The sequence below is a fragment of the Mixophyes fleayi genome, chromosome 3 (assembly GCF_038048845.1).
Source record: "Mixophyes fleayi isolate aMixFle1 chromosome 3, aMixFle1.hap1, whole genome shotgun sequence".
Lineage (NCBI taxonomy): Eukaryota > Metazoa > Chordata > Amphibia > Anura > Limnodynastidae > Mixophyes > Mixophyes fleayi.
In genome coordinates this window covers 19,818,053-19,834,576 of record NC_134404.1, presented here as the reverse complement: position 1 = coordinate 19,834,576, position 16,524 = coordinate 19,818,053, and the positions used below count along the sequence as shown (strand labels likewise).

General features: G+C 39.1%; 1 protein-coding gene across 1 annotated transcript in view; it reads left to right on the top strand.

The window, feature by feature from the left end:
- The window catches only part of PNOC (prepronociceptin), a 100,104-nt gene extending 84,594 nt beyond the window's left edge, over positions 1 to 15,510 (top strand). Inside the window, exon 3 of the mRNA XM_075201176.1 lies at positions 10,271 to 15,510. Within this exon, the coding sequence (XP_075057277.1) occupies positions 10,271 to 10,864 (594 nt within the window). The 3' untranslated portion in view covers positions 10,865 to 15,510. The remainder of the gene's footprint in view (positions 1 to 10,270) is intronic.
- The last annotated feature ends 1,014 nt before the right edge of the window (positions 15,511 to 16,524 follow it).

Genomic DNA, 16,524 nt, shown 5'->3' with positions numbered 1-16,524 from the left:
AGACTGTAGTGCACGGAGGCAGCGGATAGGAATCAGCTAACAGTCACGATGAAACACAGGAGAGTTGAAGTGGTCTGGAAACCACAGGAGTAGAAGTGGTCTGGAAACCACAGGAATCAGCAGCGCTGAATACACGAGGAAACACAGGAACACCTTCAGAGGCTCATGGGGAATGAGACTCCAAGATCAGGCAACGAGGTATGGACAGCAGGTGCTTTAAATAGGGAGTGTTGCCTGATCAGCCAATTAAGTTAAAGGAACAGGTACTGAAGGTTTTGAAAGGGCTGCGCATGCGCAGACCCTCAGGATGGTGGACGGCCACGGTTCCTAAACACACGGGAAGAAGCACTCACAGTCTGGTGAGTGACATCATTACAATAACATAGGTAAGTCATACCCCACATCCTGAGATCATTACAATAACATAGATAAATCATACACCACATCCTGAGATCATTACAATAACATAGGTAAGTCATACTCCACATCCTGAGATCATTACAATAACATAGATAAATCATACCCCACATCCTGAGATCATTACAATAACATAAGTAAATTATATTTCACATCCTGAGATCATTACAATAACATAAGTAAATCATATCCCACATTCTGAGATCATTACAATAACATAAGTAAATCATATCCCACATCCTGAGATCATTACAATAACATAGGTAAGTCATACCCCACATCCTGAGATCATTACAATAACATAGATAAATCATACCCCACATCCTGAGATCATTACAATAACATAAGTAAATTATATTTCACATCCTGAGATCATTACAATAACATAAGTAAATCATATCCCACATTCTGAGATCATTACAATAACATAAGTAAATCATATCCCACATCCTGAGATCATTACAATAACATAGGTAAGTCATACCCCACATCCTGAGATCATTACAATAACATAGATAAATCATACCCCACATCCTGAGATCATTACAATAACATAAGTAAATTATATTTCACATCCTGAGATCATTACAATAACATAAGTAAATCATATCCCACATTCTGAGATCATTACAATAACATAAGTAAATCATATCCCACATCCTGAGATCATTACAATAACATAGGTAAGTCATACCCCACATCCTGAGATCATTACAATAACATAGATAAATCATACCCCACATCCTGAGATCATTACAATAACATAAGTAAATTATATTTCACATCCTGAGATCATTACAATAACATAAGTAAATCATATCCCACATTCTGAGATCATTACAATAACATAAGTAAATCATATCCCACATCCTGAGATCATTACAATAACATAGGTAAGTCATACCCCACATCCTGAGATCATTACAATAACATTAGTAAATCATACCCCACATCCTGAGATCATTACATTACAATAGCATTGGTAAATTTCATGTGAATTTTCTCTTTTCATATTTCATTATTTTGCTGATTTTATGTTTTTTATTTTAATTGGTATGGAATTAAAAAAATGTATTATTAGAGTATAAGAGATGAACAAACTTCTAACTAATTACTGATGTGAGACTATAAGTGCACTACACCAAAACACTTTATATCTGTTGTAGTTTAGTAGTAGCACCTCCATGATCAGTATGCATTTGCAATTCTGATTCAATTACAGGGAGAAATAGTCTCTTAAATGTCACTGGTGCGACAATTTCTTTGCAACTAGTAATAACTTAGGGGCATTGTGCAGACCTCCAGCAACACTGCGGGAGGTCTGCAATGTGCCGTTCAGGAGAGTCCCAGTTCAGGATTGAAATTACCATATATAGGGACGCTTGAATGAAGACTCCCCCCAAGACGCTGAACGTAACTCTACTGCTCTTTCTGTTGATGTAAGTGACCTTTATAGTCTATTAAAGCAACATTGTCATATAAATTGTTTTATTTGCTCATACTTCAAGTAGATTCATTGGCTAAATATATCCAAAACTATTGGAAATGCCTATTTCCCCATGATACCCCCATAAACACATCCATATATGTTTAAAGGTTTACAGTGAAACATTTGCCTATATACTAGAATGAATGAGAAGACAGGAAGAAGTTGTCTCTCAAAGATTTTGTTCAGAATGAGCATAGTTTATTTGGTATTGTGAATATATTTATTTAGAATTATCAGCTAATTAGGTTTCCCTAGGAATTCCAGATCCAAGAGATCAGCTGTAGAGATTTAACTCAACAAATCAAACCAGAGACCTTAGCAAACATTTGAACTGAGCTGCTTCAAATATTTCATTATGGTGGTAGTTTACTTTTAATTAACGTTTCAATTTTCGCTTTATAGACAAAGTGATTGTCCATCTTACTTATGGGTTAGAATTCTGAATTTTGTAACCAACTGCCGTCTATTCTACTGATTCATAACCAATTCTACAATATCCGACCTCTATCCAGGAAACTAGGTCCACTATGCAAATAAAATACGTTTTTATTTTGTCTGCTTTTGCCATCTTAGTAAAATGTAAAATACATTGATCAATTTAATTTGCAGAACTTTACCACAAGGTTATCCACGTGCCCCTGTGTTAAATTTCCGCGAAATGTCATTGAAATGAGAATCCTTGTTATGAACTGCATGCGGCAATGTAATAACTCTGCATTGATTTGCATTTAATTGAAATAACTTGCTCTTTGACCATCCAATCATCTGCGACACGGTTTTGTATTAGCTAATTAGCTTTGATGCCTCACATTATCTGTAAGCAGTTTTTCTTTCTGTCTGCACCTGACGTTTGCTTTTTCTGTACGAAAACAACATTATTGAATTCTTTTCAAATGAATGAATTATTATTTGAGTTAGGTCAATGAGGAATCCTATTTGATATAAAGATATTTATAAGTTATATTTATTATATGTTAGAGTATGGTCTAATAAGCTGCTACTGCACACTTACATTCCTAATCTGTTTTTCTTTTTTAGTTAAATGTAGCATACATACTTGTGTAGGAATCTGAAATAAAATGTAAGCTTTTTTTAAGAAGTGTATTTCAAAGCTACTGTAACAAAGGGAGGCATTTACCTGACAAGATGCAGAGAAAGCATACAAGCAGAATAAGACATTGGCGCAGTTATGCACCTAGATTGAGGTTAAACCAGGTAAAGACTTATGTATAGTTTAAAGTTTGGTTAACTTACATGATTTGAAAGCTCCTTCCTCTCAGCAAACAGACAGGGTGTGTCTGTTAGTGCAAACAGAGCCAGTGATGGGCGTTTCCTCTTAAAGGGAAGATGGGTGTGTCATCTGCCCATCAAGCTAAGGCTGGGGGAGGAGTATCATGTATTAAAGCTTGCTTGTGTCATTTGTTCACTGAGACCAACGCTGGGGAAGCTGGCTGGTCTTGAGAGAGCTGGTCTATGTCTAGCTAGTGTTTAGGGTCTCCAGAATTGCTATGAAATTCATACGGTGTCAAATACATTTTAACCATCCTGACAATAAAGCTGCATAAAAAGAAGAAGTTGTTCACGTGTGCTTCAGCAGTAGCGGGCTCTTGCCATACTACTTATTACCCAAAATAAGATGTATATAATTGGGTATGCTTAACTTGCATCTGCACAACCTGATTGCCCTCCACTTGCACTTGATCTGCCTCTCCAAGCACACAGGGAAAGGGGGGCATGTATCAAATCCGTGGAACTGAAAATAACGGCACAAGCTGTACACATGTGTAGTGAGTGTTAGGCTGCCGGTCTGAAAACGAACTTGCAGTACAGATGACAGAGGTCTTCAGCTATAGCAGCCGCCTTTCCTATAGAGCTTTATGTGCTCACAGGCACTCGGATGCCCCGAGGACTTAACTCCTAGTGTAGTGCAAGTTCATTAACAACACCGCAGCGGCAGGCCAGAGGAGGCTGAGTAGATGGTAACGGATGGTCAGACGCAAGCCAAGGTCAGGGGTCACAAGCAAGTACAATGGTCAAATAACACGCCAAGGGTCAGGGTCACCAGCAAGACAGCAGAATCCAAGAACAAGGCAATGAGGTCACAACAGGAGGTCCAATGGTAAAAGGGCAGAGTATCCACAGGAAAACTGGGACCAAGCAGGAACAGGACAGGAGCAGGTCAGCAACAGACAGAATCCACGCTATAACCGTCAGGGAGGCTAATCCCTCCATGTTTGACTCTTGCTGGTTTTATTAAGCTGAGACAGTACTTATGCTCCAATCAAATGAGGTGTCCATCTCTAAAATGAATGAGTGAAAAGGATCAGGATGGTGTAATGCTAGAGAGGAATTAAATGCCTCAGAAAAGCAGATGTTCTTCCAAGGAATTTGTTGATGTTAACACATCTCTGAATGACCATGAGACCTGCAAGTTGAGGCCAATTAACGATATCAAAAACCTTGCTTGAATCCATCCAAGTTCATAGGGGGACACAATATACTCCATTTGGTGTGGCTCAAGCATACATATCTTCAATTTAGTACAGATGTTCTCTAGTAAATGCTGTAGTATAAGCCCATCATGATGTCTTTGAGAGGACAAATTTGAGGATATTAATCTGTCATTTAAGTACACAATGACAATGTGGCACGGTGGCTCAGTGGTTAGCGCTTCTGCCTCACAGCACTGGGGTCATGAGTTCGATTCCCGACCATGGCCTTATCTGTGTGGAGTTTGTATGTTCTCCCCGTGTTTGCGTGGGTTTTCTCTGGGTGCTCCGGTAATTAGCTATTATTAAATTGACCCTAGTGTGTGTATGTTAGGGAATTTAGACTGTAAGCTCCAATGGGGCAGGGACTGATGTGAGTTCTCTGTACAGCACTGCGGAATTAGTGGTGCTATATAAGTACATGAGGATGATGAAGGAAGGTCGTAAAAGATCTCAGAGGCAACATTTTAAACTCTGCTGGAGCATTAAAAAGCCCAAAGGCAGCAATAGCCTTATTTCTCCAGATCAGTTCTGACGTTAGCTTTCTGTGTTTTGTGGGATACTGGCACACAGAAATAAAAAGAGAAATAATATACAGAATAGGGTATTTTTTTAACCCACAGAAGAGATGTCCAGGCCAGGTCCGGACCAGATAATAACAAAATGATATAGGCTATTAGGCTATTTAAGCACGTTTAGATGAAATTTTTTACTTAAAGCTCAAAGTGTTTCAGAAGCCTCTGCATGTCTGTGGATCTCTATTCTAGCATAAACATGGATTGTACAGATATAGGACTGAGTACAGAGTATCACTAAAAAGAGCAGAAGCCAGGGCAATAGAAGTTTGAAGGGAATCTATGTAGCTAGAAAGGCCTTCTAGAAATTTAAAAATTTGAACATGTTTAATCTCCTGCTTTTCTACTCACTCGAAGAGATCCTGTAAATAAAAGTCCAATAATGGAACGTCCGGGGGTCAATGGTACTTTTAGATGTAGAATCATTAGCTACTGTCATTATCTACCCCTTGGTGTGGAGTCTAGTGGGAACATTGGAACACCAGGGACCTTTTGGACCACCAGGGACCTAACTGGAACACCAGGGACCTAACTGGAACACCAAGCCCCTTTTGGAACACCAGGGACCTAACTGAAACACCAGGGACCTTTTGGACCACCAGGGACCTAACTGAAACACCAGGGACCTTTTGGAACACCAGGGACCTAACTGGAACACCAGGGACCTAACTGGAACACCAAGGCCCTTTTGGAACACCAGGGACCTAACTGAAACACCAGGGACCTTTTGGAACACCAGGGACCTAACTGAAACACCAGGGACCCATTGGAACACCAGGGACCTAATTGGAACAACAGGGAACTAATTGGAACACCAGGGACCTGTTGGAACACCAAGGTCCTAATTGGAACACCAGGGACCTCTTGGAACACCAAGGACCGTTTTTAAGAGAGTGACAGATTTTCCTGCGGAAAGACAAAGGTTGCAGCCAGCAGACCCATCTCACTAGGTTGCTGCTGACAGACAGAAAGCAAGATGATAAAGGCAGAGTTTAGGGCTGGCAGCTCAGGCACAAAAATACAAACCAAGGTCAGGGTCAGACAAAGGCAGGACAGTATCTTAATATAGCAGAGGACAGGAAGAGATGTGATAGACAAAACTCCCTGAGCTTGCTCATAGCCTGTACACAGGAACAGATATATGTATACTAACATATATCTCCTATGCAAGGCACGATTAGGCAAAGAAAATGTTTGAGGTTATAGTCTCTTTAATAATTTCCATGAACTTTATTTCTATTTTTAAAAGACTGTTTTCCTCCAAGCATTTTTAGCAGCAGCCAATTTATTTTATCCCATTAAAACTCCACTTTCAACTGTGTTCCAGCGTTGATAGACACAAATCACATCACAAATGAAAAATGGATGTGTTTAAATTACACTGCGTCAAAAGTTATTTATGTACATACCACAGCTTACATTTAAAAACATTTGAATGTATTAAATAAATCATGAGGCTTTTATTGCAAAGAGATCAAACTAAGAGCGATCAAATAAAAATTCGGGGTATATAGAAAACTAGGGGTAGATTTATTAAAAAAAGGAAATATCAACTTTCAATTTCAGTGTACAAATAAGCTATCAAGTATTTGTGTGCTACATGAAAAAACAGTCAGTATTTAACTTATGTGCATAACAGAATGCTAATTTGCACCCCTTGCATTGTAACATGGTTTTGTCCAGCAGACTGAAATAAGATACCTCTTCATTTAAGATCCTTAATGAATCAGGCCCTAGGATCTGATTGGTTGCTATGGACAACATCTCCACTTTTCCTTTATAGAAGTTTTAGTAAATCTACCCCCTACAGACTGATGCCTCTTGCTTTTTGGACTTTCCCTCTCCCCCACTCTTTCTCTCTCAGCTCATTTCTCTCCCCATCCTCACTTTTTCCTATCTCTCAGGAGCACATCAGTAGCTGGAGAGTGGTGGCCATTTTCTTGTAGCACACTTTCTCTACCAGGAGGAGGTCTGCTACAAGAAAATGGCTGCCGCTCTCCAGCGCACTGTGTCCTCATTGTTTCCACTGTGGTGAGCGGAGAGTGGTGACATCATCACACTGTGCTCCACCCACAAGCTCAGGGAGATTCCCAGAGTCTCCTGGGGGTGTCAAGGAGATTACCCACTAACTCCTGAGTTTCCCGGACATTCCAGGAGAGTCTGCAAGTATGACATGTAGTCAGATGTCACCTGTGAGATGGGGTCTCCATGGCGTACAGCCACCACTGATGTCTTGCAATGAAATAAAAGAGCCATAACTTTGGATTGTGAGTGCTGGACGTATAGCTGTCAATGCTACCGTCTCCATCATGTCATGTTTACTTGGATTATAGTGCACTTTTTTCATTTTAAGTACTCCATTTCAGAAATATTAACCTATAGAGCCCAGAGAATAAGCACCTGGGTTAAGAATTGCATAATTAGGATCTTTTGAAAGCTATGGATGGAGGCAACTGTTATTATATGGGATTGTATTCTGGATGCACAGTGCTTCACCAAAACAAGAAGTACAAATTATATCTGTGTTCTTACAATCTGTGGGAGGATTAAACGTTAGAATTGTAATTGTCTCAGCTTGGCTATGGCTATACTTTCTTTTTTTTATGGTCCTATTTATTTATATATTTTTATATACTTTATTTTATCCAAGGCCATACAGTCGTCAAACAATTACCATACAAGCAGACCAAATTTTACAAAAAACTTATGAATGCAAAAGAAATAACAAGAACAATCTTAGGATCAAAAAAATCGCAGAAAAATTGAGGTTGGTTGTGGGATTGTCAACCAGGGGGTTTTTTTAATTTAATTTTGAGAAGGGAAACAACAGAGGATTAAGGAAGTAGGAAAAGCGGAAGAGGGTGGATTTAAAGCCCAGGGTATGAGAATTTGGATAATATAAAAGTCCTATGAATCGGGAATTATTTAATAAGTTAGAGGCGGATGGATGTTATTGTAGATTGCCCAGGGATTCCAGGTCTTGCAAAATGATTTTGCTGAATTGTTTATAATGGTTTGCATATATTCCATAACTATGGTCCTATTTATTGCAAGGACTTTGTTGTTATGCCCTAAATATCTATCTAACGGGTCACTGCATGCAATAACTTGCTGGCGGAAATTTCACAAACCTTTTTATTAAGCTTTGTTTTGTAGAAGTACCGCAACAATACATGTTATGTTAACGCCAAAGATAACAGTAAGACAAACTGCAAAAAATAATTTATTACGGCAAAAACTTTTCAATAGCAACTAGTAGTAGCTACTACTTTATATCAGTACACGGAAGCAAGATGATTGACCAGAGCAAGGTGCCGTTACTGTTTGAATATTTTTGTTTATCTAGATAATTAATCCCTTTCTGGGGTTTTTTTGGAAAACACACAGAACACCGCACCTGCAGAGTAACTAGCGAATGGTGTTTTATCAGCACCGCTGCACTGAAGCGCAGTATACAAGGTTCTTGATGTGGCGTCTGACATTATCCCGCTCACTTCATTTGTTCTCCTAATGACAATAATTAGAACATTGATCTTTCTAATTTCTCAGGGCCATTAAGCAGATCAAGTAACCAGCACACAGCAGTACGCAAGGTTATATTATATTGACCTAGATGATAGTTTAACGGCTGAACCTTCACAAACAACAAAGATACGACGCAGAAAAATACCTAATGTTTGTATGGTCTGCTCCCTTACTCCCCCTTACTTGCCACAAGGTTTTTGCCCCATCTGCCCCTATTTTAACTACAAGTGGTATTCCTTAGGACACTGATGGACAACATGTGGCCCTAGGGCCATATCTGGCCCTCCAAACCTTCTGCCGCTGCCCCTCAGCTCCTTCCTGCTTTACTGTCATCTCCAGGATGATGTTTATCAACTTCATTCTGCAATTTGGAAGTAGAAAGTGTTAAACAACTTTGTCCCATCTGTTGTTTCGTCTCATACAGTTCTCTCCATATGTCTTATTACATTCATGCTGGGGAATTTCCCATGAGATTATTCATATTATCCTTTCATTGATCTAGCACATCCATATATATTGTGCTGTAATTACATTTCAGTAATTAATTAGTTGACCGTGTACTTTATTAATGTCCATATCTCAGCAGGTTTACCTCGTAATGACCAAATATTGATCCCTATTATTATTTCTTTCTTTAAAGAGTTTCTCCCATTAAAATTAATTTCATCCCCCTCCATAGTCTTCACAGTTTGTTTCTATTATCAGATTAACTGTGCTGCCATCTACTCTTTCAGCGTTGGCCTCTATGTAAAATACCAGGGAATAGAACAGGATTCCGAGCTCCGCTACCAAATGGATACAGACTCTTGTCTCTTTGAGGTGCTCAAATACTAAGATGCTATATCATTATTTTTTTAATTTGGAGTTACCCTTTAGTTTTCACCTCTTACACATTCGTAGTTCTGCCTGCATCTGTGTCGTGTGGACTTATAGGTACGTGAGTAGTCACTGACCAGATCATCACAGCCTGTGAGCTGTCAATCTACTTACAGTAAATCGAAAAGCCAACATTTCAAAGTAGGGAATAATTTTTTTATTTTTTTTAAAGAACCACCTATTTGTAATAGATCAACCCTGAAGTTATGCCAGTTGGAGTGAAGAAGTGTTGATTTACAACAACAAAAGCAAAAAAAAAAAAAATCAAATAAAAAACAAAGTAAGTTAAAAAACAACAAAAAACATTTTTTTTCCTTTTTCTTAATTCCCTTATTTCAAATATGAAGTAATGACCTTATTTATTTTTTATTTAAATAACAAGTTAACTACTTTTTAAGAATGCCTTAGTCTTAGTTTTTCTTAGCTGTTCTACAAATCATTATCTCTTTTTGAAAATCTCTCTGTAGATTACAAAATATGGCTGCCAGTGACACAGACACAGACTCACAGCTCTCAGCACGTCATGTGAATGAGGGGGAGAGAAGGGGGACAATTGAAAACCACACAGAGCAGACAGAGCTCAGAGGGGCATTCCAAAGCCTGCCCGCTTACTACTTCATGTGCCATGTCACTGTGGTTGCCATGGTAGTCCAATACACTATGTAGAATTATAATTCATTAATTACAGCCTGAAGAAACAAACCAAGGAAATGGTAACTAACCAACATGCTGTTTATATAACCTGCCACAGTGATTTGTGTTAAAAAAAAAGACACATCTCATTTTAATTGGAATTGAAAATACTAATACATTCTTTGAGTTATGTGGAAATTAGCAAAGAGTTATAGTTATTGTGCCTATAGCTGTATAACCCTTTTCCTTTGCTTATGTATTTACAGGTTTGCATTGTAGAGTGTGAAGGAAAAATCTACTCAAGTTCAATGTGGGCTGTATGTAAAACGGTTCTTATAAAGTCGTCTATACAACTCAGCATGGACAGTTTTGAAGAAGACTTTAAACCATTCAACATCGAAGACAGCCAACTTTCCACCAATTTCAAGCGACTGAGCGATCTCACAAAATTGGTTGACTTGAGTAAAATTAAGGACGAGAAAAGATTGTCTAAAATTAGTAGTCTGATCCGTGAAGAAGGAGAAGAAGACACCAGCATTGACGGTGGAGAAACTACGCTTGGGATGAACACTGGACCTGATGAAATGATGGATTTTCAAGATCCTACAAATGCTATGTCTAAACGATTTGGGGGGTTTGTAAAAGGGAAATATAGCTACAGAAAATTCATGGGTCCATCGAAAGACCTTCAGAAGCGTTACGGAGGTTTCATTGGTGTTCGAAAATCAGCCAGGAAATGGAACAACCAGAAGAGGTTTAGTGAGTTTCTCAGGCAATACTTGGGGATGTCGACACGTTCTGCGGAGTACGACAGTTTCACCAATGACGTGAATGAACTGAATGAGCAAAATAAAATCTAAGACTATTGTTTATTGATGCACATAGTTATTTGATTTAAAACTAAGAAGGCAGAAAGTCAACCTCCACCTCTGAGTATACTTTAGGAATTCCTCACTAATGTCAGTGATATTTTGGCCCACGGCTAGTGGCTGTACTCCGTACTGCTCGAATCATAAACTTGAGTAGATAACGTCTCAATGAATATTTGACACAACAGAGAAAATCGGCACGGTGGTATTAAAAGAGGAAAAAAATCAGCTACCTTAATTTATTGTCCAATTTTATTTTTTTTGCTTTTTAAGTTTAGCACTATTTATGTACATATATAGCATGTCTTAGGATTTAAGTTGTCAATTGGCACCTAAATTACAATCTTAACTGGGCTTCATTAATTAAACGTTTACTTTTCGCATGATTGCATGCTCCTATTAGAAATAATAATTGAACAATTCTGTGGACTGGGATGTAGACTGATGTCACTCAGATCAGTAGCTTTACCTGTAGTCTTTCATCTGATTTTTTTTTTCCAACCACTGATCAAAGAGGAATAATTTGAAATGCAACAACTCTTGGGGGTAGATTTAACACACCTTCTAAAAAAGAAACATGGAGGTCTTGCCCATAGCAACCAATCAGATGCTAGCTATAATTTATCTAGTACATTCTAGAACATGATAGCTAGAATCTGATTGGTCGCTATGGGCAACACCTCCACTTTTCCTTCCTAGAAAGTTTGATAAATCTACTTTTTGGTTTTGGCACTCTGGTGTCATAAAGCAGAGTACAGAATCATAACTATATAAAAAATAACGAAGCATTCCAACCATTTCACAAAATAGGTCATTTTATCTTCATTACATTTCGCTTTAACCATCATTATTGGGAGCCATTTATATTAATTAGGTATTTTCATACGAAGGATAAAACTATGCAGTGATACTTTGTGTAAGGTTGTGTATCAACTCTGGTGAACTTCAAGTTTCCTGGATTTTCTGAGATATTCTGCTCGACGTGGCACTATGAGTCCGCACGGAAAGGTTTTGATGAAATACTATAAGTACATTTATTTTATTCTGTGCTAGGCGTTAGATATGGTCACACCGTATGAAACAAACAAATGTATTTCAGCTTTCTTATACCCCTGCTGAAGGGAAACGCTTCACATTGGGACCCAACACAAAATATTTTCTGCTAAGAAAATCACACTGCAATGTAGAACATCCTACAAAGAATCTGTTGGAGATAATAGTCACCATAGGAAGTCAATGGAAAACGAAAAACCAAGTAAGATAATCATTTTACTGCTCTTACCCCCCTTGGTTCAGGAGTATACACCGGGAATAAACATCGCTGGTCAAAATGTACATACAATTTACTAAAATAACTTGAAATACCCCCTGTAGATACCTGCAAAGTACAACAACATTTCCATTTATTTTGTGTACCCTATTACTGATTCACAGACTGTGAATAAAAAGCAAAAACACAGAAAGTAGGGTGACAGGGAAAGTTTAGACAGTAGAGAAAGCCCTTTATAAAGTTGTGGATAGATGTTAAATTGAGACAATGCGATAAATAGCTGGTAATAATCGTCACTATAAGGGCAGAGATAGAGAAGGAGTAGAAAACTATGTATAGTCAGAGACAAAGGATTTCCATGTGCATTGCTTCGGAGTAGCAGGATCCTCCTTTTAATATAGGCTCTTAGTTAAGTTGTGTCAGCATCATTCTCTGAACATGTGACTTCCTGAGACCTGTTGTGGTTAGAGGTGAGCTGGATGTTCACACAGAATAATGACAAGGACTATTTAATCAGGCCTGATTAAATATATATATTAAATATCTATATTAATTTAACAGACACATATCTTCAAGTCAATTTATCAGCCAAACCTGTTCCTCACTGGGCACTGAAGGGGCAAGAAACCCAGTCTCCGGCAACACCAATGTAATTGAGAATGTGGGCAAGATTATTGTTGGGATGGGGGCAACTTCATTAGTACATAAATAAGAGAGACAATGATACTCCAGTGTGAAACATGGTACAGTAAGGATGCTTTGTATTTCTCAGTCTTTCCCAGCTACTACAGTACCAGAGGTTGGGAAATGACTGCTCTCAATCATAGACTGAAAATGCAAAGCCTGTGTACTCCGAACATTAATGAGCTCTAGTGTATTCCTCAGGATCACTAATCCTTCTTCTTGCAGAAAAATGCCTTGTTCTATGAGAAGCCCAGTACATAGGTATGAGCAAGGGCATATTTGTAGGCTTCCAAGGAGGTACAAAACAGCAAACCTTTGAGCTTTTTACATAAATGAAAGGATTGTTGGTATGTGTCTATAAGGATTTACTCTGATATTTGCACATCCAACCACTAGAGGTCTCTGTATTCTTAAACTTGCCCTTAGATTTACCCTTATCCAAGATGGTGGACAATACTGGTGGTATTATCTGAAGCCCAATAGCCGAGTAGATATCCAATGAGTAGTCAGATGTTTGCTGGGTCAGTACACAAGCGGGTAGTCAGATGTTTGCTGGGTCGATACACAAGCGGGTAGTCAGAAGTTTGCCGGGTCGGTTCACAAGCGGGTAGTCAGATGTTTGCTGTGTCGATACACAAGCAGGTAGTCTGACGTTTGCCGGGTAAGTACACAAGCAGGTAGTCACAGATGCAAGGAAGTGCACCAAGTAGCAGGAGCTGAGCAGGCAGAATACTCAAACATATACCTGATCCAGGAAGTGCCTATTACAGGCCAAAACAGGAAACATGATCCAAGATGGTTTCTCCTTGATGTCATTCTGGCCCTTTTTGATAAGGGCAAATCTAAGGGCAAGTTTACGAATACAGAGACCTCTAGTGGTCAGAAGTGCAAATAGAGTAATTCCTTACAGTGTCTTTCCGTAGGGGTGCTGAGTGATGATGGACAATTCACTAAGTCTTAAATGCAGAGATGACAGGGGCATAGGACAACCAAGACAGCCGACATTGGATACAGACCAGTCTGTTGCCCACCAATCACCAACACTTTGCACAGCACCAGCATCAATCCACACCCTGCTACAGGAGACGTGCGGCGTCAGAATTTCCAATTATATACAGCAGTACAGACAAATCTCCTCTAGAAGACACGTACTTTCATAAGTAGGTTATTGTAAGACATTTTTACTATATACAACAACGCTAAACTTAATCCGTTTCATAACTTTACTGAGGTAAATTATGTTTAACCTAAAAGTGGTAGTAAGAACAGAAACTGAAAATAAATGGAAACTCCACTCATGTCTGGACTGGTAATAATGTTTCATCAGCGAACTGCCGCAATTATCTGCAGTGTTAGCAGCAAAAAAAATGGTGACAGTCAAAATTTCGATTGAGGTAAAGCCGGAACTTAACCTGCAGACATGAAAATGTTGGCAGGCTAAATGCCGACACTCACATTATGCAGACAGCTTTACAATGTCGTCAGTGTGATTAGTGACATTGACAGTGTCTCCAGTCACAATGCCGCCAGGTCCCGCTGGGTCTGGGATAGGCAATATGTTTTAGCTCCGAGAATATAAGCACAGATATGCAAGCCTTTTCCAGATCCACTCTTATCTCACTACTGTGTCAGTTGTTTTGTAAAAGTGATTGTGTAATCCCTACAGAAAACCAGCATTACTCAAATTATATTTAGAATGTTGCTGGTGAAAGTAGCTGTTGTATTAGTTGCATTAGTTTCCCCAAAGTTACAGTAGTTGTGCCCATCTTTCCTCTGCCGGAAGAACTGGTCCTCTCTCCAGAATGCCACTGACATTAGGGAGGGGCTGATAGGGTATGAGTCACGCCCCTTTCAGCGAGGTCGTTCGATGTACTTTGTATATGTTGATGTTGAAGTATTGGAAGCTTTCAGTCAGTTTAGTTGTAAAAGGCCCAAATATCAGAAGCAATTGCTGAGTGTACGGCCAACATTACTCATTAGTCCTAGTAGTGGCACCCGGCTCTACTTTGAATTACATGGCATCGTTTAGATATTTGCACAATAAAATGATCTCTGTGACAGTAATCTATAATACGCAGCTGGTCTTATCCCACCAGGGAATATATTTGGGGGGATTTCATAACATCAGCAAACAACATGAAATTCATAATGGACAGCTTCATAATATCCTCCAGATAATGGTCACTTTTTTGCAATCTGCAGCTCTCCAGCTGTTGTACAACCACAAGTCCCAGCACACCCTGCCAGTCAGAGGCTGGATGAGCATGTTGGGACTTGTAGTTCCCCAACACCTGGTTAACCGTACGTTGCTTTAGCCTGCTTCATAGAGTGTATATTCTTAAAGGGATATTCCCGGCTCTGGTTGACTTTCATGCTTATGTATACAGCAGTGCTTATTAATGTTAGTCTAGCCATGGCATGTATTATTCTAGCTATTACGCGGCAGCCACATTAGAGCGATATCAGAGGCGACTCTGCGCCAGGCCATCCCGCCTACTTGCAGAAGAAGCAACGTCCAACGTTCATACAGAAGGAGACAAGGCAGACCCGAATCCCGGGCTACGTGTCCTGTCACTGCCGCAACTGTTTGTAAAAAGAGAAAATGTTATTTTTAATTGTTTCATACAAATATTTCTCCATTAAACTTGTACATAGCAAATGATTAATAAATTAGTTTACTATTTCTCTTGTAATTGTTGTCAGCAAATGAAGGGTGATGGAAATCATTCAGTGAGAAGCTCTTTGCAGTATAGGACAGAACATTCTAAAAGGGATCCAGAACAGTCCATGGCGACACAGGCTGAAATCTCCGTTCATTTTTCCTCACTCCCCACAACATCAATACTTAGGCCATTAAATAAAGTTATTTAGCCCATGATGTGACTGTTATAAAATGAAGATAGCTGCTGAATCTGACTCTGCAATTAGTTATATTATGGAATTCTATGAACTAACTAATTACCAGCCACTCGCTATTCTAAAATGGGAGTGTTGGCCTCTATTTTCTGACCCGTTTTATTTAATAGGGCAAAATAAATGCTAAACGTTGCTATGATCTCTACAGAAATCCTGATATGTCCCTGCAGACAGCACTTGTAGTATAAGGTCTCTTCTGTCTTCTAGCACTATTACAGCCATGTATAATGAATAAAATAGAAGCAGCTCTATTAGATCCAGGTTACACTGAACTATTCAGTGCTGGCAAAAGGGGGCGGAATCGTCCAGTTATGAAGTAGGTAAATAAAACAGTTTCAGGGTATTATATCCCTATAATAACCCCATAACTCCCAATAGACCCAATTTAAGGGCAGTAAGATCCACAGGCGATATCATGCAATACTTGTTCTGTTAGCTCAGGATGGTCCTCTAGAGCTGAAGGCCAGAAGGTGAAAGACATGTCACTATTTTTCCTTAGACCAAGACCAATTTCTCAAAAAAAATAATCAGAAGCCTTTGGATAACTGTCTAGCACGATGTCTATTATGGCAACGTGTACGAGCTAATCCCTCTGTGACCTCGTCAACAATCTACCGAGGGTTATAGTTTGACCAGAGGAAGTTGTTGGTGTCACTAATGACACAGCAGATGGCGTGTGTTTTTATTACTCCTTTTCTGGTATCATGTACCTGTAACCGGGCTTTGTGAGCCAACATAGCAGCAGTATCAGAGCCACACAGGATTGATGTGATTATGGCTG